Here is a 27,556-nt window from a genome sequence, read left to right as displayed (position 1 = left end):
TGATGCCAAAAAAGCCATAATCAGAGAAACAGATGGGCTTCCCTGGGGAGACTATTTCACAACTGTTGGACTACAGAGACAGCCACCATTTATCCAATCATTCCTACACATCTTGAAGGGCTTGTGGGCTTTGCAGCAGGGCCAGCTGGAGTCACTCAAGGAACAAGTCCCAGCCAGCTTAGCTTACAGCTGAGCATCTGGGGTCAATGCTCCATAGCCCAAAGGAAGATGGTGGTGTCAGTTTTGTAGTTCATAGTTGCCAAGCTGTTGATTAAGCACCTGACGAGGTGATAAAAAGCACACACACCACTTTACATTCAATTTAGTGGGTGCTTCAGTGCAGGCCTCACCTGTAAACCACAGCAGGGATGCGTTTCCAAGATCGGAAGCCTGCCACACTTTCCAACTCTTTGTCTGTGATCCAAACAGGAACTATGAGTTCTTGAGGGTAGCTGCTGCAGAGCCTGTGTGGGAAAAGGAGGACATTTTTAAAGCCGTGCATGTATAGCCACAGCATTGGTTTCCTTCCACTGCAAGCGGTTAGCACCCTTCCAACATAGAAGCTCAAGTATTCTTTCCTTGTCTTCCCTTATTCCACAATCCTTTGTCAGCACTACTTTCTCAAGGACAGAGCAATCTTATAATTTAGCACTCACCTTGGGAGAGCAACAATGGTTTCCAAGTTGCCAGACACAGCTTTATATTACATGACCCAACCTTGCTGCTTGTTTATTCTCAGATGCTCCTGGATCTTTTAAGGCCAGGTAGAAATTGGACAGGAGACCCTAAGTGTTTAGGTAGCTTGCACTATTTGTTTTAGCAGCCCTCTGAGGCTAGATGGCAGATAGCAATGTCTGCAGGCCTGTTTCATGGATGCTGAGAAACAGGACTACAAAATGGCAGCTACGTGGGGTGCTCTATCACTTTGCTTTTCAGAGCTATAAAGCTAAGAAACCCCACCCGCTCAGTTCCAAATCATCAGCAGTACCAGGATCTACAAGTGCATCCAACCACAGCAAGGGCTATGATATGCTCTGCTCCAAAATGCCTACGGTACTTCAATAAAAGTTAGGCTGGTGCCAGCTGTCTGCAAGCATCCACAGAACTTACTTGTACTTCTCGTTGATGTTGGAGATCCTCCAGGCATTGTTCATATCAAAACCCATCCGTTCAACCTCATTTTTAAATCTCGAACTTACATGTTCTCCTACAACAAAAGAAGACAATAGGAAAAGAATAAAAATAACTTAATATGAGATGGCCCCAGTGATTTTGTTAAGAAATTAAAACAGTAGAAAATCTGCTTTGCTTATGCCAACCATGAAAATCTAAATTTAGTAGCCATCTTTAGCGGTACTGTGTTATTTTAATTGGCTCTGCACTCAGTGATGCGTTAATAGTAAGCTGTTTCTTGATTATTAGCTGAAGACCCTTTAAGCTAAGGCCCCTTATAGATTGGTTGGTATTTGCCTGCCCCATTCTAGTTTCAATGCACTTCTTCCCTCTGTAAAAAAAAAAAAAAGCGCTCAGCCAACTTTTATTATCACTTTGTACAATTAGGCTGGTCTGTTTGAGGAACACATGATGCTACTCCACACGCAAAAGACAATTTGCAAACATTCGCTGGGAAAAATGCAGGTTCGTTAATAGCTGCAAATATCCTGCACTAGTAGCTCAGTCGGAAGAGCACGAGACTCGTAATCTCAGGGTCATAAGATGATACACATACCAACTGTCCCCTGGCCAGCGGATGGGGCCAAGAGCGTGCTTCACTTCAATTCTATGGTCTAAGGATGACTTGCAGTTAGAGCTAATTCCCCTTTCTGAGCGGAAGGGGTTAAGTAAGCTTCCCTGAATATGGTAAAACCCCTCTTGACTGTGGATCAGGTCCAAAGTTTTCACTGAATGTCGTGCAGCAGCAAAGCTCTCTTGGTCTATGCCAGAAAATTGCAATACTGACAGCTCTTCTCAGCAGCACCTTCATACCACTGTATAATTTTGGTCAACTCTCAACTGAGTTGAGTTTGAATTCAAGAATTCCGCTCTGCAGAGAATTGCCTATATCAATATGAATTTTCAAGAGCAAGAACAAGTGAAGCATCATTTGCATTGTAACTGCCTGTTTCTATTATGAAGATAGCATTAGCAGAAAGAACTGTTGGTTCTCACCTGAAAGGTAGTTCTCCATTTCTATAAGAAGGTGGAGCCATAACCCAGCCTGATGACCTTCTATAGTAATGGCATAAAGTGTAATAATAATAATAAAGTTCTGCACATGCATATGTTATAGGCCTACGTCAAAAGAGGGGGGCAGGGAAGCACTTTATTACCACAAAATGCCTTCTCTCCATTTCAGCTTGTTGTTCCAGAGGGTCTGCAAAATGAGGCCAGAATATTCACCCATTATGAAAGAAGGCCGAACACATTGCTATTGCTCTGATTTGGCTTTGTGGCATCCCATAGTCAAGACTGAACGGATGTATGGTGACATGACATCCTAACGCTGCTTATGAAATGTGCAATTGGCTTGCACTGCCTATGAAGAAGTGCATAAATAATAATAAAAATAGCAGGAAAGCTGCATGTTGGAGAAAGCAGCCACAAACAATGAACCAAAAAAAGGCAACTGAATAGTGGCAGCTTTAAAACTTATCCATTAAACCCTTCACTCCCTTAACCTTGTAACTTTTCACAGGCAAAAATCCACCAGCATCTCAAACCTTTTTAGAACTAAAATATCTGCCTGATGAAGTTAAACAACAGATCAACAGAGCCAGACTGACACCCAAAGAGAACTTGCTGCAAGACAGACCCAAAAATGAAAATAACAGAACACCACTAGTAATCACATACAGCTCCCAAGTTAAAACAGTTCAACGCATCATCAGAGATCTACAACCTCTCCTAGACAACGACAGTTCTCTTTCTCAAGCTCTGGTAGGAAGACCTTTCATTGCCTACAGACAGCCACCCAATCTTTAAACAACTCCTCACCCACAATAATACAACAACCAGACTTAACATGGACACTGGTACCAGAGCCTGCAATAAACCCAGATGCCAACTTTGCTGCCACATACACCCAGAAAACACCATTACTGGCCCCAACAACATCCAACATACCATCTCAGGGCTATTTAATTGCTCATCTTCTAACATTGTGTATGCCATCAAATGCCAACAGTGCCCTTCAGCTCTCTATATTGGACAAACAGGACAAACCATATGCCAAAGGATAAATGGACATGAATCTGACATCAGGAATCACAAGACAGAGAAACCAGTAGGAGAACACTTCAATCTCCCAGGACATTCTATATACAAGATCTCAAAGTAGCTGCCATATTACAAAAGAATTTCAGAAATTGACTGGAAAGAGAAGTTACTGAATTGCAACTTATTACCAAACTTAAAACCATGGAGAGACCTGGTCTAAAGAGAGACATTGGATTTTTATCTCATTATACAGTACATGATAAAGCTATTTCTAGCCATCTCACCCATTGCTTTTTCCTGTTAACAGTCGTCAACAGGTTTACCACACCTATCAGCCATTCACCCATTCCCACCACCCTTCTGAGTAATACCCCTCCCCATCCTCTCACTATATATAAGGGGCTGGTGACTTCTGTTTCAGTGTATCTGAAGAAGTGTGCATGCCCATGAAAGTTCATACCAATAACAAACTTAGTTGGTCTCTAAGGTGCTACTGGAAGGATTTTAAAAATTTTGTTTAGACTACGGCAGACCAACACGGCTATCTACCTGTAACTCAATCAGTTGGAATGAGCTCATTTATCTATATGACTACACAAAGAATGTCTGCATCGTACCTGGTCGACACAAATCACCATGCTGTTCTTTTTCACTAGCATACACCTCCATACACCAGGCGTGGTAAGCAAATGAAAAGAGATCCTCTATCTTTGAAGGAGGGCGGATGGCATTGCTCAGCCGCTTAAGCCACTCTTGACACTGCTCAAAGGTAGAGAACTGACATCTGTAAAAATAAAATAAAAATTAAGCCAGATAGAAATCTATTAATTCTCACCCAGAGAGATCCAAGCCACAGAATCCAGTGAAAGTTCAGCTTCAAAGCAGACAAGAAGATAGAACACACTGGCATTTGGCTTCAAAAGCTGCACTGTATATATTTTATGACAAATGAACTCTAGTATGCAAAAATGCAAAGTTAATATTACCATTACCTCAAGATCATCCATTTTTAATATCGGGTTCTTTGCATAAACCTTCAGACCATAGCCATGGTTATTATTATTATTATTAAGTTGAAGAAAGGCCACCATTTGCAAGAAGCAAAATCATGCAAGTGGCTTCCCGTCTGTGGCCTGCTCCCTGACCCACCCACCCCCAACCTTGCCTGGTGCCTTCAATAGGTATCTTTAGGTGCCAGGCAAAATCGTTTCTCTATAACCAAGCCTTTGCCTGATTAAACATTCAATGGCCTTTTTAAAGTTCATGGTGGTGGCAGTACACTATTGGTTTTTGTTTGTTTTTTATTACGCATTTTGCGTTCTTATTTTGTATTTGTGTGTTGTGAATCACCCTGTGATCTTCGGACGAGGTGTGCTACACAAATGTAATAATAATAAATAACAACAATTAGAGAAAATGAACACACAACGAAATAAACTGTTTCAGCTAATCTGAGGCATCCCCAATGGAGGGAGATGGATAATTTGTTGTAGTCCTGCAACTGCATGCCTTCAACTGAAAAGTTGAACTGCTGCAGTGGATTATCAATGTTCTATTGATACAATACAAGACAAGGGAGAAAATGTTGCGCAGTCATGAGACCAAGCAATAATTATTAAACAGGGCACTGATACCAATCTTTAGCAGGCCATGCTTCCTTGTAATAGTGTAACGTGTACAACCATTAGGATAATTTATATGTATATATATATACACACACATACCTGATAACTTTGCAGTCCTTACAAGTCAAGTGAAGCTGAAATATATCCCGGCATTCAACACTCTCTATAAGCTGCAATGGAACCTGTGATTAAAAAGATTAAATGACCTTGCTTAAAAAAGGCTGACACAGTTTCACAGCATTTAATATAAGGATTTGTTAGACAACTGTCCCTCATTTTCTTCCCATATGAACAGGTACAGTTGAGTCATGGAAAAGGAACATGTGTAATTATGACACAGCATATAAACAGACTCCTATTTTGCGGCATCTTAAAGGCTAACACATTTATTATAGCATTAAGTTTCCATGGACTAGGTTAAATTTCACCAAATGCAAGAAGTGTTACACAAATGTAAGAGACATACACTTGCCTTCCTTAAAACATGCTTTATGTTTATAGTTACAGGTAGGTAGCCGTGTTGGTCTGAGTCAAAACAAAATTAAAAAATTCCTTCAGTAGCACCTTAAAGACCAACTAAGTTTTTATTTTGGTATGAGCTTTCGTGTGCATGCACACTGAAGAAGTGTGCATGGTATCTGAAGAAGTGTGCATGCACACGAAAGCTCATACCAAAATAAAAACTTAGTTGGTCTTTAAGGTGCTACTGAAGGAATTTTTTAACTTTATGTTTATGATACTTATAAAGTACATTTTAAGGCAATCACTTAAGTTCTATGTTTAAAGCAGCAACAATTTTATAGGAAAAGAGAGTAACATTTATCTCACACATAGAGAGAGACAGTTCTCCAGCTTATATGGTTTGGTCATGCAAGACTTCTCGTGCAGTGCACCTTTCTCATCTCCAAACCTAAGAAACAACCACACTCCTGTTTTACTTTCTTCCACTCCTGTTTTACCTTCATTCACTCCTTGGGCCGGGAGGGAGGGGGAGTTCTTTACAGAGCAACTGTTGGGATAAGGGGAAAATCTGCCCTTCACAATTCTGATACTGGATTCTCCTGTGCCTCCACTTCAACAGTATCCCCAAATTCAGTACTGCTTCCTTTTAGAGTAAACAGCAGCCTTTAACTTACAATTGATAAATAAAACACCACACCTATATTAGTATGTAGAAATGGGCAATCTGTCCTGCTACAGCTTCTGCTGACAGAAACCCTACAGAAACTATGGTGTATTCTCAACTACACCCCTCTAGCAATCACCATATGGACCAACTCACCATAATTATGTCCATTATATGAGGTGTTATGCAAGTTTATCACTTCTTTCTCTTGGCAGCCGTGAACTTCTGATTGGGCAGAAGGTGCACACCCATCGAACAGGAGAAGGCCCATGTGCGATGGGGGCAGCCAGTGAGACGAAGCAACAGCATTGCCTCAAGGCCAGTGGAGGCTACCCATTAAGCCAAACAGTACACTGCCCCAGCAATATCAGTCTACTCCAGCCGGCCCCCACCTGCTTGCCTTCCTACTGGGGCTGGCTCCAGCTGGCTACTTCCTCCTCCTTAGTTGAAGTTGGCACTGCAGAACCCAGCAGGGAAGAGGATGGAGGAGAAACTAAAATTTGCTGGCTCCACCTAATGTTGGTCTCCCTGACTTCCACCTTGCCAGTCCCTATGGGCACCAGTCACCATGGCCCCAGGGTCCCTGGAATGCATTAGCTGTGCAAAGACAGAGCAGGGCAATGTTTCGGGTTGGGGGGCAGGCAACATAAGTGGGTACCTTCTGTGCCAACTTTTAAACACCTGCTGAAAATTCTTCTATTCTGCCAGGCCTATGGAGGCAATTAAGAGTACATCCTCCATAATGGCCTATTGATGTTTGCTTTTAATTTCTTTCTGCTTTTGTTTTCAACTGCTTATGATTTTATTGTTTGGTTTTATGTTTTTATATAGTTGCAAACCACTGTGATATATTTTTATGATACAGCAGTAAGCAAACAAATATTCCCACATCCTGAGCTGTTGGCCTGAGATGGAGCTAGGCTGGCATCAATACTGCCACAGGCCTAAAGAGGGTGGCAATGGACAATAAACCAAGGTTTCATGCTAGGAAGAGGGGGGGAGGTAGTAAGAGGGGACTTGAGAATTTCTGCTCAGAAACCTTGTGACCAAACGAGCCCAAGCTCTCTGTTAAGTCAAAGACTTTCCTCACATCTTTGTCCTACTCTGGAACCTGGTCTGCTTCAAGAATTTGTGCTGTGCATCAGTCTCTCCCTGTGTATCCTTCCTTGAACCTTTCCAAGATCTCAGTTGCAGAGTTGAAACTTCCTTACCAAGATTCTCATATTAAAACCTCCTCTTTATCACTTCTTATTAGTTCAAATACTGTAGATGTTTCCTACTGCCCTCCTTATTTTTTCTCCTGCCCTGTTCCTTGCCTCCATCTGTTCCATTTCTCTCTTTTCCTCTAAACAACCCTCCTTTATTAAATACAGTCTTCCGCAGTATTCTCTATGAAAAGTGGAGCATTTGCTTCCGGGGGGGGGGGGGGGAGAACTATTGGAACAGTTCCTTCATCTCGTTTTGCCAAGCATTCTGGCAATTCCATTTGCCTTTCTACCAGACAAGTTCAGGAATGAGAATGCCAACAGCTAGGAACTACCTCAAGGGTTAGAGGCTGCATGCAGTGAATACCAACTGCTGGGGAAAAATAGTGGGGAAAGGGGCTACAGCGCTCATGTCTTGTTTGTGTGGCCATGTGGTTGGCCACTGCACAAAACAGGATGCTGGACTAGGTGGGCTTTTGATCTGATCCAGCAGCCAGATTCTTCTTGTGTTCAATAGTCGTGCTTTAGAACACCACAAAACCGTGCAGTTAGTTCAGCCTCCAAAACACAAAATGCTCGGTCAGGCAGCATTGCCCTAATAAGATAGTATCAGTAAAATGATGAACAAAGCATTCTGCCTGTTTTCAGTTCAGTGAGCATGCAAAGCTATCCAAACCCACCAGTGTCATTTTACAGTGGGAAATCTCTAAGCATGTTTATTACCTTTAATTAAAAAAATGATTTTCAACAAATGTTAATATTCCTGCTATGTGTCTGAATTTGTTATGGACTGCAGATGAAGAGAGCTACATTTGGTGAAACTAAATTATTGCCCATGAGTAGAGGGGCAAAAATCCTAAATATTAACTGAACTGAACAGGAAATAAGTTTCACTGTGTCGTTAAACTTCCCTTGTTTGACCCTTTAAATTTTAGTTCACTGTACCTACTACAAACTTACAAGAAGTCCCATTTCAAATCTATGACATTTGAACCAAATTATAATTCTTTTGCTGCTGCTGCTACTGCTGCTGTTCCCATAGCTTTACCAAATGCCACGATTTAAACACTTTCCTTAGATCAGGCATCCCTAAACTGCGGCCCTCCAGATGTTTTGGCCTACAACTCCCATGATCTCTAGCTAACAGGACCAGTGGTGAGGGATGATGGGAATTGTAGTCCAAAACATCTGGAGGGCCGAAGTTTGGGGATGCCTGCCTTAGATGGAGCCAACCAAGAGATAAACCTGGGCATTCAGGTTTTGATGCGCAGAGTGTGTATCACTGCTGAATTTGCAAACAATCCCAAGGATGAATAAGTCAACATTTTTGAAAGCAACCATTCCATCAGCTTATTGTTTCGTTTACTGAGACTTTTGTTTGCTTTTTCAAAAGGGAACATCAAGTTCCTATTGCTATGCGATCCATGAATTTATCCAGTCAGTCAAAATGCACCATGCATTACAGCCCCAGCCTGTGTTGCAAGGTGAGCACTGGCCACACAAGTTTATTCTTTCCCAAGCAAAGGTGCAGCAGTAAAATGTTACACAGCAACACCGTTTTACTTACTGAGAGCTCACAAGCGGCAAGTTTACAGAGTCTCTATTGAATTGTAAACAAAGGACAAAATTAGAATGAAACCAAAAGGCAGGCTTTGGATATTCTCAGCTGAATTTCCCTTTCTATTAGCCAGCTAACTTGCATACCAAACATGAATGCTGGGGGCCCAGGTTACTACTGCCAATGTGCAATATCGAGTGACTTCAGGAGCACTAATTTTTGCCTGGCCAAGAGGCACAGAAGCAAAAATTCAGGATGTCACATGGGGGATAACCTCAACTAGTATTACAACATTAAGTGCCAGCAGTTTTGTCAGGACTCAACATTCCAATCAGTGTATTAAACTGCACTGTAAATTTTAACTAGAATGATTAAATTAATAAACATTTCCCTATGATCAGATAAACACACTAAAGTATGGAAATTAATAGCATCTCAGAATACTGAGAATTACAGCAGTATTACTTGTTCGGTGACACTGAAGCAGATACTGTACTTCTAAACTACCCTAGGAGTCAGTACAGTAGCTTTTCAACACAATGTATCAATTTTGTTTCCACTCATCTATTAGGATTAGTATACACATCCAGATTTCATTACGAAAGAGCAAAATGTGTTTTGATTCTACCTCATCTCACCAACATGAATCGCATAATTTCACATGATTTGCAGCTGGTGAAAAGCTACGAAGCAAAACTAACATTACTTGCGTTGTCAGGTGAGGACTGCAGCTGCAACCAAGAAAGTGTTTTAACTTGTTTTAACATATCACACACACACACACCAAACACAAAAAAAAACACAAAAGCACTTCTAGTCCTAATCATTTATTTATTTTAAAAATGCAAAAACAAATTCAGACTGCCTATCCACTTTAGCACACAGCAAGGGGGCACCAAGGAACTCTGTCCCATGGAATCTATTTTAAGCAGTATAACAATAAATTCTCCCTTGAATAAGGCTCTTTGTGTGCAGCACCAGAAGTCACTGCTGGTTTTTGTTTTGTATTTAGGGAACTGAGTGCCTAACAAGTTTTGAGCTAGGTGCTCTTCATCAGGGTCAGAAATTGTATAGATTTCCCTGTCACCCCTAAGAAAGCCAGATATTTCTAACAGGTCACTGAGTGACATGGAGAAAGTAACTTCAACAACAGCATGATTCATTGCATGTAACAGCTACTATACAAAGAGCACTGTTATGCTCCATGACAGCCTCTTCCAATTTCCAAACAACCTCATGCATTTTACTTTCCCAGGTCTCTGAGCTGAAGCACATGGACCACAACCCAAGGAATGCTGGGCACAGACAATGAGCCATGCTCTCTACAAGTGGGTCTATATACTCCCATCAGTGGAAAACTGAATACTACTATTCTACTACCTGTTGACATGTGGTCTCAGGGGTTGAAAAAACATTTGCATGGCACCACCAGTCTCAAAGGATCCTTGGCAGCAGCCATATTATGCAAGCTTACAGCTCGGTTCCCCAAAACCAGAGCAGGAATCTCAATAAATTACTACCAAACGGACTGGAAAGTTTGCAAGGGCCAAAGACCTACTGCTGTTCAGCTGAGCTACAGCTGCCAAGAAGCAAATCCAAAAAGGTGTGCAATCAAGGATAATAATAAGGCAACCAAGAACAAGAAATGCAGCAGGGCTAGGACAGGTGTGGGGAACCTTTGACCGTCCAGATGTTGTTGAGCTACAACTCCCAATATCCTAGGCAGTCAGCAGCATCTGGAGGGCCAAAGGTTCCCCACCCTGAACCAGGACGAGGAAAGATGAACTGCAAGTTAGTTATCTAGAACAGCAGCAGGGAGATGGACACAATTCTTCATTCTGGATCCTTGTTGTTTCCTAACTTACATTTATCAGTTACGTGATATGACCCCAAATATATAAGGAATGGGTGGCTATGCATTTCCCACCAACATAACCAGCAAGATCTCTAGCCGTGAACAGCCAGGGCAGACGTGAAGACTTACATTCACAATTGATTCCTTAAATTTGATGTGAAGTCTATAGTTGGAAAGTGCAATGATGGCGTCTTCGGCTCGACCTACGTATTCAGTGCTCTCCCCATGAAGTTCGGGGAATGGGACCTGTTGAGAGGGGGAGGGGGAGGGAAATAAGTTTTATGTAAACAAGTTGATGGTGGATTCTCAAGGAGTTCACTCACTCACACCTCAAATGCAAAGCATACGGATCTTGACGGAAGATGACAAGGACGTGCATGTAGTTGTTAAAAGCCACAGAAAGCTTTGGGTAAACACCTGACAGAACAGGGCTTTAAGCTGTGTCACAAAACATTAAGAGGGGCATATTTTGGTGGAAGCAGTTGCAGCTGAATGTTCCCACAGTAAGTTGATTCTTGCTGAAACAACATTAATATGGCAGGCAGCCACAACCAAAGACACCTTTGGCAGCGGCTGCCTTCCACTTCCATGTTGTTTCAGCAAGATGCCCATTGTGAAAATGTAGAGAAGTCATCTCCACCTTCCACACTGAACAGGGAGTCAAAGACAATCTAAAACACCAAAAGGAGATTTGCCCCAAATAATCGTAGCTCCAGCAGTAGTAGAAGGGACTGCTACAGAGTTGAAACATCACCTCAGTTCAATATCAAGTTGGATAGAAATACAGTCGTACCTTGGTTTTCTAACAGCTTAGTTCATGAACAACTTGGAACTCGAATGTCGCAAACCTGGAAGTAGCTGTTCCAGCTTGCGAACTTTGCCTCAGAAGCCGAACGTCCAGCGCAACTTCCGCAGCTTCCAATTGGCTGCAGGATACTCCTGCAGCCAATCGGAAGCTGTGCCTTGGTTTTGGAATTCAAACAAGACTTCCGAAACGCATTCTGTTCGAAAACCAAGGTACAACTGTATAACCAATGGACAGAAATAAAACCTTTGGAGCTACTTCAGAAAGCAGGAAGTTTTCCTGTATTATAAACAATTGTAGAAGAATTGACACAGAGGAAAGGAAAGTGTGACACAAAGAAGTCCAATGTTTTAATATATACTGTATAGCTGAGTAATTAATTCTAACAAGATGAAGGGAAGGAAGAGAAGGTCTTTTGAAAGTAAGTGATTAAGCCTAGTGAGGACATAAGAGCCCTGACGGATCAGACCAAAAGCCTATCGAATCCAGCAGACTGCTTCCCACAATGGTCAGGTAATATGCCTGTGGGAAGCCCACAAGCAGGACATGAGCACAGGAGCCCTCCCTGTCTATCGTTCATCAGCAAGTGGCATTCAGAGACATGCTGCAGACAGCATAGATGGGTTTACAGGAAAACTTCCAACTAAGAAACACACAGTTAAATAACTTTTGCAATCAAGCTCACAAGTGCAGCAACAGGGTTTGAATTAAGAGTCCCATGAGTTAAGATAATCAAGTGTCTGATCTTGGCTAGAAAAAGAACCATCAGATCTGCCCATGTGTCACTGCTGTGAGGGCAAAGGAGAGTCGGGTGACTACCTGGAGATTCTCATCCTCACGGATCAGCTGCTTTCTGGGGAAGATCTGATTAGCTTGGATGCATTCAAGGCTGTGTTGAGTCTCTTCATCCTGAAAAAAACAGATCATGCAGTTTATTTCAACAGTTATACACCCATACATACTAAATCTTTTCACTGACTGAGTTTTTTGGGGGTGGGTTGGGTTGTGGGGAATCACTGCAATGCACCAATGAAATGCTTTGCTATTACAAGCCTCTAATTTTAAATTTGTCACCATCCCTTTAGGCTTAAACAACCGACCACCTTTTTGACAGGCGCACACAGGACTTTAGCTTGCTGGCCTCTTGGTGCCCACACAAATGTGGAGAGAACAGTTCCCTGTTCTCAACTGACTCAAAAGACAGGAACTGAGCAGCGCACCCTCTACCTGCTGCCTGCAGAGGTATCACTCAGGTCTGGAATGCCTTGAAATTTTAAATAAATAATAAACAAAAAAAAATTAAATACAATTTATGCACCACTTGGTTGTAGAAAAAAACCTGAAAGCAACTTACAAAAAAGATAAAACAATAACATCATCACAAGGAAAGTTTACAACAATGATTTAAAACAACAAGTTAAAACAACGATAGACTAAAACAAATAAAAACTCAAAAGAAACTTCCCTTTCTTCCCTCCCCCGCTTAATGGTACTGACTCACTGAGAAATCTCAGCACTACGTACTTCAGAAAACTTGTGGTTCTTAAAAAAAATATTAAATAATTGACAACTGTAACTAATTGTAAACTCACTTGGAACAGTATCAAAACATATATTTTACACATCTTTTTCACTTCATGATAAACATATGAAAGAATGCAACTCTTTTTATTTCCCCCCCCTTTATTTTAGATGCCATTTTGAGAAAGCAGATCAGCCTTGTATTTGACACCTGGACTGGTCAGACGCCCAGAAATGTAATCTAAGTGCATGGAACTCCAGATTAGTTTCAAAGTGATGACAAATTGAATTTATGCCCCATGAATATTAAATACAGAGTTAAATTATGGTGCACAAGGTGCCAAAAATTGTGTATTAACTGTGCTGAAGGATGTGATTTAGACATCTAAAACCCTGAAGGGGTGGGACATCAAAGCCACTTTCCTTCTCCAGGAACAGAAAGAAAAAGTTAGTAATACTGTAAGTAATTTGAATCCCTAACTCTGGTGCTTTGTTGGAACCTGGCAGCTATTTATTATGTACTCAACAGGGCAGAAATGAGCCGTACCAATCCTTGCTCATTTCAAACAGCTCTGTCCTTTGAATGAAATATAATCCCCAAGTGTAGTACAGCCTACTGTATACATCCAAGGGTCACACCCTACTTTCTCATGCTTCAACCTGCCTTGTCCTGATTAAGCTTAACAGAATTTGTATGCTTACCATGACAGAGTCGGGTTAATAGGCAGAGCCTTGTCCCTGCTTTCAATTGTCTGTAGCGCTGTATATCATGTAACAATCTGAAAGACAAAATTAGAAAGTGAGCAAACAGGACAACACATTTACTATTAGTAAATAAGTAACAGATATTCACTTGGATTCTAAAAAAACTCAAGTACAGATGTAAGAAAACAGAGTTCATATGACAAAATATAGGCAAAGGCTTTTAATTAACACCATTTGATTTTTTCAAAGCATATCTGACTCACTCAAATTTGTTCTGAATTATTGGTTGCTGGGTTTCTTTAAAAGACTGATTTGAACTTGCATTATAACAGATGTCCATGCTGCAAAGCAAACCATTTCTGAAGCTCTGAAGAGTCTGAAAAAATGGTACTGGAATCTGCCATTCAAAGAACAAAAGTAGAAACAAGTCCTGCAGGGTGCACTTAACTCCTGAGGCACATCAAAAGTAGCTCTTTGGATTCTGGCTGTTCTATTTATTAACCAAGCTCACCTGCCATGATTATGAATTCACTTTTAACGTCACTGTTAACAGGGAACCTCAAGAAAGGTACAAAGACAAGCAATTCTCTGGGCTGCCATTTAGCCTATTAGCGCGGAGATCTGCAATATGTTCAACTACCTGGAATATCACTATGAAATACAGCCTTCCGAGAAGCCCTATAAGCCTCTCAAAGTTCTAACTTTATTTATTTAGAAGGCCGATATCCTAACTAAGCCCTCAAATGAATCAGGGCTGCTTACAATACTCTCCCTATTATGCCTTATGCTGGTCTAACTAAAAAGTTAGAAAGCCATTATAATACTGAGTTATAAGAAATGTTCTGGAAAGAAGTCTAATAATGAGTTTATTGTCTGTTACAGGAACATTTTATGCCAGCTTTCTGTGCAACAAATTCAGAGCCTGGGTTAATGGCCATAATATGTGTTTTTTTTTGGGGGGGGGGGATACCTTGGCCACTAAGAGGCTGAGATTTCATATTTCATTTTTTATACCTTCTTTAATGGTTTGTTGACTTTAATAATCATTTGATTGATTGGTATAACTAAACTGTACTAGGAAGATAATTTAACTAAAAACACTGCTGAGCTGCCTAATAACTGGAGCTTGCAAATATTTGTATTTTTTTTAAACAATGCAGCTTACAACAAGCAAGCTCACAGCTTCACAATAAAAACTACAACACCAAGACAAAACACAAATACTGTATAATACAGTACAATAGCAAAAGGCAGAACCAATAAAGCAAACTGCTTCATCAAGGCAAAGCCTGCCCTTAAAAATAAATAAGTATTCAACAACTTCAACTCTAACGTGTGTGTGTGTGTGTGTGTGTGTGTGTGTGTGTGTGTGTCACCCTGACTTCTTGGGGCAATGTGTTGAATAGTTTGAGTGGACTGAGAAGGCCCTCACTCTCATCCCAGTCAAACAATCCTTCCCCAAAGATGGGACATAGAGAATGCAGTGGGCAAGGTGAGATGGAAATGGGAAAGGCAGTCCGATAAATTCAATAATAACTCATTTATGAAGCCTTTTGGCAGCTTTCTACTAGCATCTATTTGGCAACATGGCTGTCCTAAAGGCACTCTGATTCTTACTGAGTAGCAAAGAACTTTTGAGGACTGCAGAGACTGGTATGGCTTGGTTGCCTCTCCAACATAGCATGCAGTTCATGCACTGCTGAAGCTGTTTGTTGTGCAGAAGGTGGGGTTAACCCTGCCCACACCTGTGATATTCCATTCACATTGTATGGTGCATCACACACACACACACACACACACACACACACACACACACGTACGTTCATGGCAAGTATGCCCGCAACTGAAATATTACCACAGACAATGCTGTCATGTTCACCTAATGCCTATCCATACTTCATGACATAATCCAAGACAATACAGAACAAAGTATTGGGGGCAGAATCATAACAGCTTCACATATAAAGCCCATGTCAGTCTTTCCTAACTGGAGACTGAATGGAGTAGAGGCTACAGGCTGAAGCAGGTAAGAGTGGAAAGCTTTTTGGTCTACATAGCTGGCTCAACTGAAAAGCGAAATGAATAGCTCCATAACAAGGATTCCACCAGATGAATCAGAACAAACTGCTACTCCCTATTTCTGCCTTCGTGACCATATGGAATACCTCCAATTGTGCACAGAAATATGCCACAAATGGGGGCACACCCTTCTATCTTTTGCTAATCAACTGGCAGTAGCTTGCCAGGGTTTAAGGCTGGGTTCTTTCCCAGTCATACCTGGAGATGCCAGGGACTGAATTACAGGCCTTGTACATGCAAAGCATGTGCTCTACCACTGAGGTGTGGCCCTTCCCCATACATTCACATTCTGCAGATGCGGACTACCAGAAGGTTCAACACAGTAAGTTGAGATGCTAAAGCTTCATTTTTTACTAACCATCTATTAACTTACCAGCTAGTACCAGAATATTCCTTCCAAAAATTCCAGGCGTTGGTTCAGTGTTCTGTTACTTCAAACTGAAAGCAGAAAGAACGAAAGGCCATGCTGTAATCAAACTGAATTCATGGTTATTTGGTGTATGCCACCTCAGAAGCCTGCTTAACTAGCCACAGCAAAATATAAATACTAGCAATGAACAGCCTTCATCCCAAAATAGCATTTAAGCAGTAAAGGTAAACTGTTATTTCTAACCCTCCAGTTCATTCATTCTTCTAATCTTATCAATGCTTTCAAGATGTCCATGCACTAAAATGTATTTTTCAGTAGCTTGTACCCGTTTGGAGCTCACTACTTTATCTCCAGGAAGCAAGAACGATTGCATAAAGGGATAATTAATAATTTTGGAAGTTGGGGGTAGCTAGCCATGATCTCAGCTGAGCTTGAAATACAGAACGAAAGGTAGATTTCAAGTGCTTACTCAAAATCCAATGATATCATTTATTATTATTTTTTACTGATTGTACTTATATGACCCCTTTCAGGGCAAAGTCCTCTCAAACCAGTTTGATAATTTGCTTCATTCATACACACCCACCCCAGAATAATTAGGCATCATATATACAGCAGAAACATTGTCCAGTACAATCCATTCCTAATCCCAAAACTTTCCTTCTATGTTTCCACCTGTGAGCCATCCTGCCACTAAAACGATCCACTAAAACCTACTGTCTTAGCTAGTCTGAAACCTTTGTTCTAATGATGGAAAGATTACACAATTTGTACAGCACTCCCTTTCAGGTAAGGTTAGATTGTCTTGACTTGACTGCTATTTAAAACCCTTCGGATCTGCACAACAGGCAGTAATTCAGCAGGTCACAGAGCTGTAACTAGGCACCAAAGCCCGAGTGCACCTCCTCCTCCTTTCCAATATATCCATTTCACAAGGGTTGATACAAAATCCTGAAAACATATTTTGCTAAAAACAAGGAAGGGAGAGACTAGACGTGGTCTGGGTGGAGATAGTTGTGGTCATGGAGCAAGACTTTCATTTAAAAGGGCCGACCAATACATTCCCCAGAGCTGTTGCTTCTGCAGTCATTTCTTCACCCACACACTTGTTTGTAAGTTCCAACTTTTCTTCCCCACAAGAGGAGAAAACAAAAACAGGACTGGTAAAAACTCCATCAGGTGGGGAAAGAAAAAAAAGGAAACTGTCTGAACAGGCCATTAGGCTCACTTCCTGAGCACTGAAATGTCAGTGGCTTGTTCCACATGATGATGCCTAATACAATAAATATTACACAACACTTTGTATACAAAGGTATAGAAAACGAACACATGCACTAACAATTATTTGAAATCAGTTTTGCAGGATGTATATTTAGTACCACGTACACTGTGGATATTGGCAACCAGACCCAGCTCAGTTTCCCCAATCCGGTTAATTTCTCAAAACACCTGCCTTTTAATTCTCACGTGAAAAACTAATTTAAGCACCACTTGCTTACAAATATGACAAACTGTTCAAGCTACTCTTCAAAAGCTGCAACCCTGTGCATGCTTCCTTGAGAGGAACCCTTGCAAGGCTAGATTCTCAGAAAATATACATAGCATTGCGCTCTATGTTTGTCACAAGCTCTTAAGTGATATCTCAAGCAAACAGGGATGCATGTGATGATGACATGCTGAAAAACAGAACATTCTTAAGACAGCTTCCACTGATAACACGTTCTCCTAGTTTAGACTTAAGTCGCCTTGCATCCCTGCGAGGGAAAAAGGCAGGATGATAATGATAATGATAATGATAATAATAATAATAATAATAATAATAATAATAATAATAATAATAAATCTCCCATGCCCCCTCAGCCATCCTGATGGACTTTTAAAATAGCCATGAATGTCTTACTTATGATTCATGTACTAGGCCTTAGCTTAGTGGTAGAGCACATGCTTAGAATGTAGGAAAGGGATGGGAAGCCTGTGTGTCCCCACCCCCAAGATGTTGCTGGGCTACAACTCCCATCAACTCTGATTCCTGGCTAGGCAGGGATGCTGGGAGTTAGAGCACATCATCATCTGGGGGGAACCACCCTGATGTAGCAGGTCCCAGATTTAACAAGTAAAGATTTCCAATAAAATAAAATTATTACACACACACACCCCGCCCATCTGGCTGGGTTTCCCCAGCCACTCTAGGTGGCTTCCAACAAAATATTAGACAATACTGGGGTCCATGGACCAATAATCAGACTCAGTATTAAGAAAGCTACATATATTCATATTTTCAAACTTGCACACAAGCAAATATTCCAGCTTTCAAACTTTCACCATCCCTTCTTTGTTTGAACTTATACAAAGCATTTCTATTCCTCCTTACTTGTGGAGGATAAAATGCCATTGTGGCAGATTTGTACTTTCCATCACTGCAGCCTGTGTGGCTTTCACTAAATACTTCCAGCGGGGTAACAGTTTTTTTTGAAGCATGAGTAAGTTCCTACTTGGCAGACATTGAAGTCTGACATCATGCCCGAGAATGAGATGTCCTGTACAGAAGAGCGATCTATATTCAAAACTTTAATCCATAAACCAAAGCCTACAATAATTCAGTAGTGGGAAAATCATTAGATCTCAATAAATGTTTGCTTAACAAAAGAAAATTAAACATGGGGAGGGGGCAGCATGATCCTTCCAAAATGAAAAGGTACATTATCTTTCTGTGGGAGCTTGTATAATAAAGAAGAAAGGTTCACTGCATACAGACAAAGAGCATAATTTGATCATGAGCACCCAACCAGAATATAATACCCCTGTTCACAGCAAATTCCTGTTACCGGGAGTATTAACAACAGTGACGATAGAAGAATTCCCACCAAATGTGCTATTTCCTTACAAACTTGCATGCAATATGTATTGATTCCACCATAAATTGAAACTACAGCCTTCCTCTTCCTATTTAACAGTCTCTCGATTGGCAACAATTCAACTGGATTTCATGCATCTAGTAATATAGGTGCAACGTAAAATGTTGCCATGGACTCTTGGGAAACAAAATTTGGTCCGCAGTTATAACTCAATAATTGTATTCAACAAAAGCATATCATTATTTCTTTTGATGTGACAGATAACAGTTTTAAACCTGCAGTTTTGTAATTAGGTAACTCTGTATCTAGCCAGGCTAAGGAATCGCGGGCACCTAACAGGACCCATTGCTAGCAATATGAACTTTTTCTCCATGCACTATATTCCCCAACGTAACTTCTCAGAGCTCAGCAGGAATATCCCCTCCTAAATTACTGCCTCTAGTAGTGACCAGATTTCAAATTGATAATTGCAGGGCACTGATCTATAGAAGCGAAACTATAAGCTAATCACAAGAGAGATGGAGAGGCCATATATACACGCATCACTTTTTCTGGGATAGATCAACTCTTTACTTATCAGCAGCAAGATGTTCATGTTTGTGTGAGATAAGACGAAGTGGCGAGAAGAGGGGGAAGTGGCTTTTCTAAGAAGTGCAGTACACAACACTGTAGGTTCAGATGCTTCACTGTTTCCGTCAAGCAATCAGTCCATGATCAGCTGTTCCTTTTGTGAGTCTTTACAGAGGCTAAATGGCTTCACAAACCCTGAACTCAGTGAGTCTCTAGAATCCCCTTTCCTGAGTGTCTTTCCACAGTCCTTGAAGTACATTTTTATTTAGTTCTGCTGGCAGGCAGACATTGGCTTAATGAAGACATTGGAGCTCTCAGCTTGATGCCCATTCTGGCACCTCTGAACCCCGATTCCTCCTTCCCGTGTTCCAGAGTATTATTGCAAATGCTCTCTCTCTCTCATTCTCCCTCTATCTTTCTTCTACTCCTCCTGCCAGCTTTTGAATTCTCACTGCAACTTCCTCTTCCTTTTTCCTCAGTATCTGAAGCAATTCACCACACAATCTCACTGCAACATTAGCTTCTCCCATCAGTCTAATAATAATAATAATAATAATAATAATAATAATTTATTTATACCCCACCCACCTGGCTGGGTTTCCCCAGCCACTCTGGGCGGCCTCCAACAAAATATTAAAATACAATAGTCTATTAAACATTAAAACCTACCCTAAACAGAGCTGTCTTCACAGTTACGTAAATAGTAAACTGTAGAGTTTCTCAATAAAATTTCATTTGGGGAAAAACTCTCATCTTGCCTCCACTGGTCCCTTGAAAATGCAACTATCCTAACTAAATTGTCCAAATTATGTATACTTTGCTCCCCTGTGTTCTAGTGTTAGCTTCTGAGCCAGCCCCACTGGACAAACAGCAGCTTCTGGCAGAATACCAGCAGAGCTGCAGTAAGAAATGGTTCTATTATCACATGTTAAGACTACCCCCCCCCACTCCCCTGCCATTCATGGAAGAGATTGTTCTCTGAACATGGAGTAGTAGTCTACAGACACACTAAGACAGTGATGGCAAACCTATGACATGTGTGACACGCAGAGCCCTCACTGCTGGCACACGCCCCATCGGCCCATTCGCGCTGTTGTTGTTGGTTTTCCTCCGTTTGTTCTCCCGCTCCTCCTACAGCTTGTCTCCGCTGTTAAAACCAGGATCCTTTTTTGTTGTTGTTGCTGGTAGCCAGAGATTGGTTTTTTAACCCTTTCTGTGCTGTTTTTTCCCCTGGCGCTTTGGCAGACTATGATTGGGTGTAACAGCGTTAGTTTTTTAACCCGTTCTGTGCTCATTTTTTTGGTGCTTTGGCAGATTATGTCGGTGCTGCGTGTTAGTTCCAGCAAAGGTATTATTTGTCATTTATTTCTGTTCTCTTTCCCCCCCCAAAAAAGCGCAGCAGCTTTGGGGCACCCCCCCCAAAGGCAAAGCAACTTTTGCATGCACCCAAAAAACCTCCAAAACTTTGGTCAGCAGCTCCCCAAAAAAAGCTCAACAACTCTGGGCACTTTGTGAAAAATAAGGGGGTTTTGGTTTGGTTTGGTTAAATAATTAGTTTTTGGTTTATTAAATACAGTTATATATTACAATTATACCTTTTTGTTATTTAAACTATAAATATCGCGAAATTATGGTTTTTTCTCGAAGTGACACACCACCCGAGTTATGCTTGGTTTTTGGGCGAATTTTGACACACCAAGCTCAAGAGGTTGCCCATCACTGCACTAAGAGACATGTTTCCTAAGTATAGTAACACTCTTCTTCAAGCACAGAGCTGCAGTGCTGGGGACTGAGACCTAGAGGAATTTCTCCCTCTAGATTAAGATGATCTGCTGCTACTAAAGGAGCACTTCTTGTGTCCTTTATGAGACTTCCTAAATTGTGAGAGGGGACATGGCCATCAATCTGGACACCCTGCCTTTCACTTCTTGTGTTAACAACCCCCAGTCCACCGAAGAAACCAAGGATGTACCTGATATCTCCTAAGTTTCCCCCCTTTTCCTCATGCGCCACTTTTTAAAAAGACTGTAAACCAGCATACCATTCTTCAAAAAAGAATGCAACAGCAATGCTAAGGGCAAGAGTGAACATGATGGAGGAAGAGAAAGATATTTCAAATTCCTAGAAACCATACCAGCTTTTTCAGCACTAGCCCTTTTAAATGATGAATCAGTATTTCAAAGTCCTAGATACTAACATATCAGTTTTTCAGGGAATCAAATTATGTTCCCCCGTCCCAAGCTGGGACAAGAGATTTTAAAACCCCGAGTTAAGGGAGCTGGTATAGATTATCAAGATTGTGAGATCTTTTTGCAAGCATGAGAATGAAAACCAGTGATTCCACACACGATGGTAGGGTGGGTGCCAGTTCCAGGAACAGAATCGCCGAAGGGCTGTCCCTTATTACGCTCAAGTTAAGGACTTAATAGGAATGGGTAGAGCTAGGTAACAGCCCCTGACATTCTGAGCAAACAAAACTGTATTACAAATTGTAAACAATTTATTTAGTGAGTGGACAAAATTTTATATTACTGTGGTGGCATTAAATTGATATGAATCAAAACTGACTTCACAATTCACATATTTATTATTATTATTATCTGGTATTATTTGTGCAACTGCTTCCAGGTTGCATAAGTAAAACCGATAGATACAAGTTTGCTTGTAATAAATCTGTGAAATGTATGAAAATGAATTCACAATTCACAGATTTATTATAAACAAACCTGTATCTATCAGTTTTACTTATGCAACCTGGAAGCAGTTGCACAAATAATACAATAGAAATATGCAGGACAATGAAATACTAAAAACACTCAATTTTCCATTTTGAACAAGTATAGCTTATAGAACTGTAACAGTGAATTCATCATTCAGTTTAAATGTGCTATGGGTAAATTTCACTTTTGTTCCAAAAATACTTTATACAGTACTTCATTCTTTGGTTCCCTCCCAACTTAGGTGTTCTCCAGGAGGCTGCAGAATGTAACTCCGACTCTGCTGACTTTAAAAAGTTCTGGAATTTTTGCAGTAAACACACAGGTGCTGAAATTCTCATTTCTCACCAATGAAAGCACTTCTTAAAATTGATTAAGTACAAGGGAATACTGTTGCAGTTATTAGTGCCCTTGGAAGAACCACACTTTTGTTTTCTGCCACGGCTCATGTCAACATCAACAAGTAGAAAGAGACCAGTAACTTGTAAGACAAAACGTATGCAGTTGACCAAAGCCTATTATCATCTTGCTGTTACTGCTGTAAAACTCCCCCCTCCGTTTTCAGTCTAGATTCCAGTAGTTTAAACCCACTGCTTCTTAGCTAATCTTCAGTGCAAAATTTAAACAGCTTTTCTGTAGTTTTTGGATATGTATTTGACAACAGTCAACATTATAACAGCCTCGCAAACAAGTCCCCACAAAGGTAGAAAAATCCTTTTTGAGCTAAACTCACAGTTCCTTCAGCCTTTCTTCATATGTCTTCTAGATCCCTTCAGCATCCTCAATGTTCTTTTTTAAGTCAAGGTAATTGGTTCCTTTTATCTATTAATTTATCAGAAACATAACAGAAAATTAAGTTACTTAAGTTAAAATTAAGTTTAATTAAGAAATTAAGTTACAACATATATTACTTGAAGCAGTAGACTAGATCAGAGAAAGTTCACTTCACATGACATTTATGTTTAGAGCAAACAAGGCAGACCATTTAAAAAAAATTATGATGAACTAAAAGAGTACTCCTCTTCCAGCATGAAATGTAGCTGGTGGAGGGTTACAAATCAAAGACAAGCACAGAAACAAGAAATAGGTATGCCCTTCCCACAAATCAGACAATATATTTGCATATTAGAAGTTTCATTATGGGACTAGTGACAGTCCTAGTGCCAAAGGAAGAAGGGGTTCCATTTATAAAAGCTTTGCAAATAACCCAAAATTACTAGCCCTCATAATTGTTACTGTTCCACCTGATAAGGCATTACAAAGTAAGTTGTTTGTGGCACATTAGCTGGGAGCAAGGGGAGGAGAAGAGAAATTCATTCCCAATAACTACTTGTTGGTGCTGACCTTTAAAGGAAGGTACACAATTTAATCTGGCATGCCATATTTGTTATTGCACCTCAAAACTGAATTTGCATTTTCTGTTGTCACTGTCATGTTGTAGATTCGTTTCTACCCCACCCCCAAAAAAAGTGCTACCCACCAATTCCACCAGTTTATAAATTCCTCTATTTTGAGGTCAGTAACAACTTGGCATTTGTCTTTGGTTTCCAAGCAAGTGCTTTAACTGGCCAATATAAACTTTGAATTCTAAATCAGTCCTTCTTAGGTCTTGTTTCTACTGAGGTGGTTGACCTGAACGTGAGCTGTCCTGTTTTAGACCGCAGGTATGGGCACACGTAATGGAATGCTTCTCCATACAAAATACCCACTCTGCACAGAAAACTAGGAAATGGGAGAGAAGGCTAGGCTAAGGCTAGAACCAGTCTCCCTAGTTTTCAATGTGCAAGGATATTATCTATTATATATACCGTATATGGAGCAGCATTTCATTACGTGAGCCGCACCTTTCTGAAGTGCCACATCCAGAGACAAGCTAACCACCACAGTGAAAGCCAGGCCTATGTCACACCCTTCATCTAGGTGACTAATAAAAGTGACTAGAACTGACTAAGCAGATCCCAGCCAAATCTTCTTGTACACCAACAATTATTATTATTAGCGAAGTTCTCCAACAGCCCAACCTAATGCTCTAATATATTTCTCCAATTTATAAGTCGCATGAATGTCATCAAATAGGTGTATGAATGCTTTCAATCTAGTGTGTTATTCTCAGTTAAACCATTCACCATACCAACAGAGGAAGCTGAACTAAGGTGACACTGTTTGCTCTTTATAAAAATGCTCTTCAAAACTTTAGATTGCTAGGAACTGGCTCAGCTTGTTTATAAGCTTAAGCTGCTTTTTTGTTCTACTTGCCAAGCTTATTAGTTATCTCTAGGAAGCACACAATCCCATGGACCCTTCCTTTTTTAAGATATCCACTGCATTTGCCTTCAGCCAGTTAAGAGATCTTGCACAGTTGCAATGGGAAACTTTGGAACAGAAAGTTCAAGCATTTCCCCCCACTCCAAGTCCCTGCCAAAGACCTAGGAGGTTAGATTCAGTGCCATCAAAGCAGCCCTTCCAGCCCCTTCCTCATACTTACTCTTGCATGGAGATGACAACGACAGCAGGGACACCTCCCAGTCTGACACAAGGAAACATGGGAAATTTAGTTCCTGATGCTTCCAGTGTCAAATGTAGAGCGTTCACTACATTACAAAATAATAGAAATTGCATTTCCAATGCTTCCTGGCAGCAATAAGCATTCCCTCAACATCACGTCTGAGGTCTTCAAAGCCACAAGCCCTCTCTGTTGCTATCCTTACCCCCAAGAGTAAGCTTGCAAAAAGGGAATGGTATGCAGGCAGCTGGCAGCAGCAGAGGCCTTAAGCTGCAGGTAAATCTACAGGGCCTTTTCAGACAGGGCTCATGCTTCACATTTCAGATGGTACTATGATGTAACTCATTTTTTTGTTTCTGGGTGTAATCTTTTGGCAAATGTTTAAATTGTTAGTGTGCCTCTAAATTTGCTTGATTGTTTATTTTAAACAAACAACCATGCTGAATGCAAGAAAAATGAGAGTGAAGGACTGAATTGGGAGTAAAGAAAATATACTTTAACCCATTACATTTTTATAGCATTTTTATTCCCCTCCCAGGTAATTAGACATGATCTCCTGGTCAACACTATAGCTTCCACTTGCCATGCATAGGGCAGGTAACAGAAGGCAGGAACCACTTGCCTTAAACCTAAGACTACTAGTCCACCAAACTCAATACTGTCTACTCTACTCAGACTAACAGTGGCTCTCCAGGGTTCCACGCAGAATTGTTTCCCACTCTAAGTGGAGATTCCTGAGATCTCAAGTCTTTAAAAATATGATGTGACATATAAAGCCTACTTGCCTGGCTTGTACAAGCAGGAAAATACATGTGCAAATACCAGTTGAGGCTATTATTCCCAGACTCTGAAAACGGAATTTGGAATAACAGCTTCTCTCTTCCCATTTTAAATCAGATGATGTCACAATGCACAGACAAGCACTTTACAGAACAGTGAGAATTATATGCTGTGCTCCTGGGTGTAAAGTCACATCCACAAATTTTAAAGGGTTCAAATCAGCCAGAAGCATGTCCTCCTCTATGAGGAACACCTTAGCTATAATGTTTGCCTAGGATTCTGCACTCCTTAAAAGACCTTCTTGAGATTTGATTACTTCATCACATCCCTAATAAAATATCATATCCCTAATAAAAATATCCTACCCAGGATGTGATTTGCTTATGGACCAAGAATCACCAAGGAAAGAGAATGAAGCAATGAGTCTCATCTTTCTTTTCCCCTTATGATAACTGACCTGAAACACAATACTCTAGTCTAGCCTTTCTCAACCTTGGGTTCCCAGATGTTCTTGAACTACAACTCCCATCATCCTTGACCACTGGCCATGCTGGCTAGGAATGATGAGAGTTGTAGTTCAACATCTGGGGACTCAAGTTTGAGAAAGGCTTCTCTAGTCAGTATGTGTATATCAGCCATACAAGAAGCAAAACTCTCTCTTACAGGAGAAACTTATTTTCAAAGTTCAGCATAGGGTTCAATTCTGGCATCACACATAATGAATGAATGATGGGCATGATATCTGAACTGACAAACCATAGTTACACAACCACACCACTGCTTCCATAGACAGGAATCAACTTGTGAAGTGCTTAGTGTACTGGAAATGAAAGGAAACACAGCTACAAACAATGGTTTGCCTGGAAGCTCACACTCTGGGTCATAAACCAGTTGACTCAAACCATGATCCGGCATGCAAAGGAACAGTTTTTATACAATATGGGAAGGAGGAAGTTAACAAGAACCCTAAAATACTGCAGATTACTTGAGTCAAGATTTTATCACCCTTACATATCCAACTGATCATTGCACTCTGGAAGAGAGGGCCTCTTGCAAATATCATCTCATCACAGGGTCTGTTCTATACAAAGTAGAAATCAGGAATTTAGTATGGCAGCATCTACCCTTTGGAGCTCCCTCCCATTACATGTCAGAAAGGAGCAGTCTTATTACTGTCTTTTCAGATCTTCATTTTTCAACAAGACTTTTAAGGGGGGATTTTTATCCCAATTTGTATTAAATTTGAAATTGTGTAGGATGTTAGGATGTTTCATGGGAAGCGAGTCATAAATGAATAAATAAATAAGAAGTGCACATTGGAGCCTGGGCAGAGAAGGCTCCCTTTCCCTCCCTTGTGTGTTGGCAACCCCAAGTTATTCTGGGATCCAAGCTAACAGCCTCAGGTTTGTGCAAATAAACTGAAGGAAAGATTGCTTCAGTGAGGAACCCTGGTGGCAGGTGATATGCCACACTGTATGGCATACAACACAGCTAGCCAATATGGTACCCTGCAGATGTTTTGGACTACAGCTCCCAGCAGCAAATCCAATGATAAGGGGTGCGAGTTGTAGTCCAAAACATCTGCAGGGTTCCACTTTGCCTACCCATGGCATACAGCATGCCACCTTGTACAAGTTATGCATACAGGTTGGTTGGTTGGCTGGTTGGTTTTACTTCTGTTGGTTTTACTTCCTGTGTTTTCTATAGGATATTTTTCTGGAAAATAAATTTTGTGTGCCTACACAAGGTTCTGCTTCAGGTATGCACAAACCGACTACTACTAGCCATCTCAAGCAACAGATACTGCTAAAACCTGCCTAAAGCCCTAAACATTTTACAAAAAGCCAAGTGGCAAATCTTCCCTGTAACAACAGTGTTTGCTATTTTATAGCCAGTGAGCTGCAAAGCATCTTCATGGGATTTACTCAGCGCCACAGCTCAGCAGACCACATGCTTTGGATGTGAAAGATCCCAGGTTCAATCCCCAATATCTTCAACTAGGACCAGGAAAGACTCCTCCCTGAAACCCATCTGAAATAGACAGACTCTGCATAACGCAACTTCCC

General features: G+C 40.8%; 1 protein-coding gene across 24 annotated transcripts in view; it reads right to left on the bottom strand.

Annotated features, from left to right (window-relative positions):
* The window catches only part of MTMR3 (myotubularin related protein 3), a 51,718-nt gene that overhangs the window by 19,602 nt on the left and 4,560 nt on the right, over positions 1 to 27,556 (bottom strand). For 14 of the 24 annotated variants that reach the window (XR_015947432.1, XR_015947434.1, XR_015947433.1 and 11 more), the window contains exons 2-11: positions 22,941 to 23,029; positions 16,069 to 16,133; positions 13,614 to 13,690; positions 12,210 to 12,299; positions 10,715 to 10,831; positions 8,740 to 8,772; positions 4,941 to 5,023; positions 3,834 to 4,000; positions 1,111 to 1,207; positions 351 to 464 (exon numbers count right to left, since the gene is read on the bottom strand). Coding sequence is in view for 20 of the 24 variants with exons in the window: in XM_035099161.3 (XP_034955052.2) it covers positions 351 to 464; positions 1,111 to 1,207; positions 3,834 to 4,000; positions 4,941 to 5,023; positions 8,740 to 8,772; positions 10,715 to 10,831; positions 12,210 to 12,299; positions 13,614 to 13,616 (704 nt within the window). In the remaining 4 variants the exon portion in view is untranslated. The remainder of the gene's footprint in view (positions 1 to 350; positions 465 to 1,110; positions 1,208 to 3,833; positions 4,001 to 4,940; positions 5,024 to 8,739; positions 8,773 to 10,714; positions 10,832 to 12,209; positions 12,300 to 13,613; positions 13,691 to 16,068; positions 16,134 to 22,940; positions 23,030 to 27,556) is intronic. The other 10 variants (XR_015947435.1, XM_035099157.3, XM_035099159.3 and 7 more) reach the window with 3 other exon arrangements.

The sequence above is a fragment of the Zootoca vivipara genome, chromosome 16, assembly GCF_965207765.1.
Source record: "Zootoca vivipara chromosome 16, rZooViv2.hap1.1, whole genome shotgun sequence".
Lineage (NCBI taxonomy): Eukaryota > Metazoa > Chordata > Lepidosauria > Squamata > Lacertidae > Zootoca > Zootoca vivipara.
The sequence above is the reverse complement of the archived record's forward strand: the minus strand, read 5'-3'. Positions and strand labels throughout refer to the sequence as shown.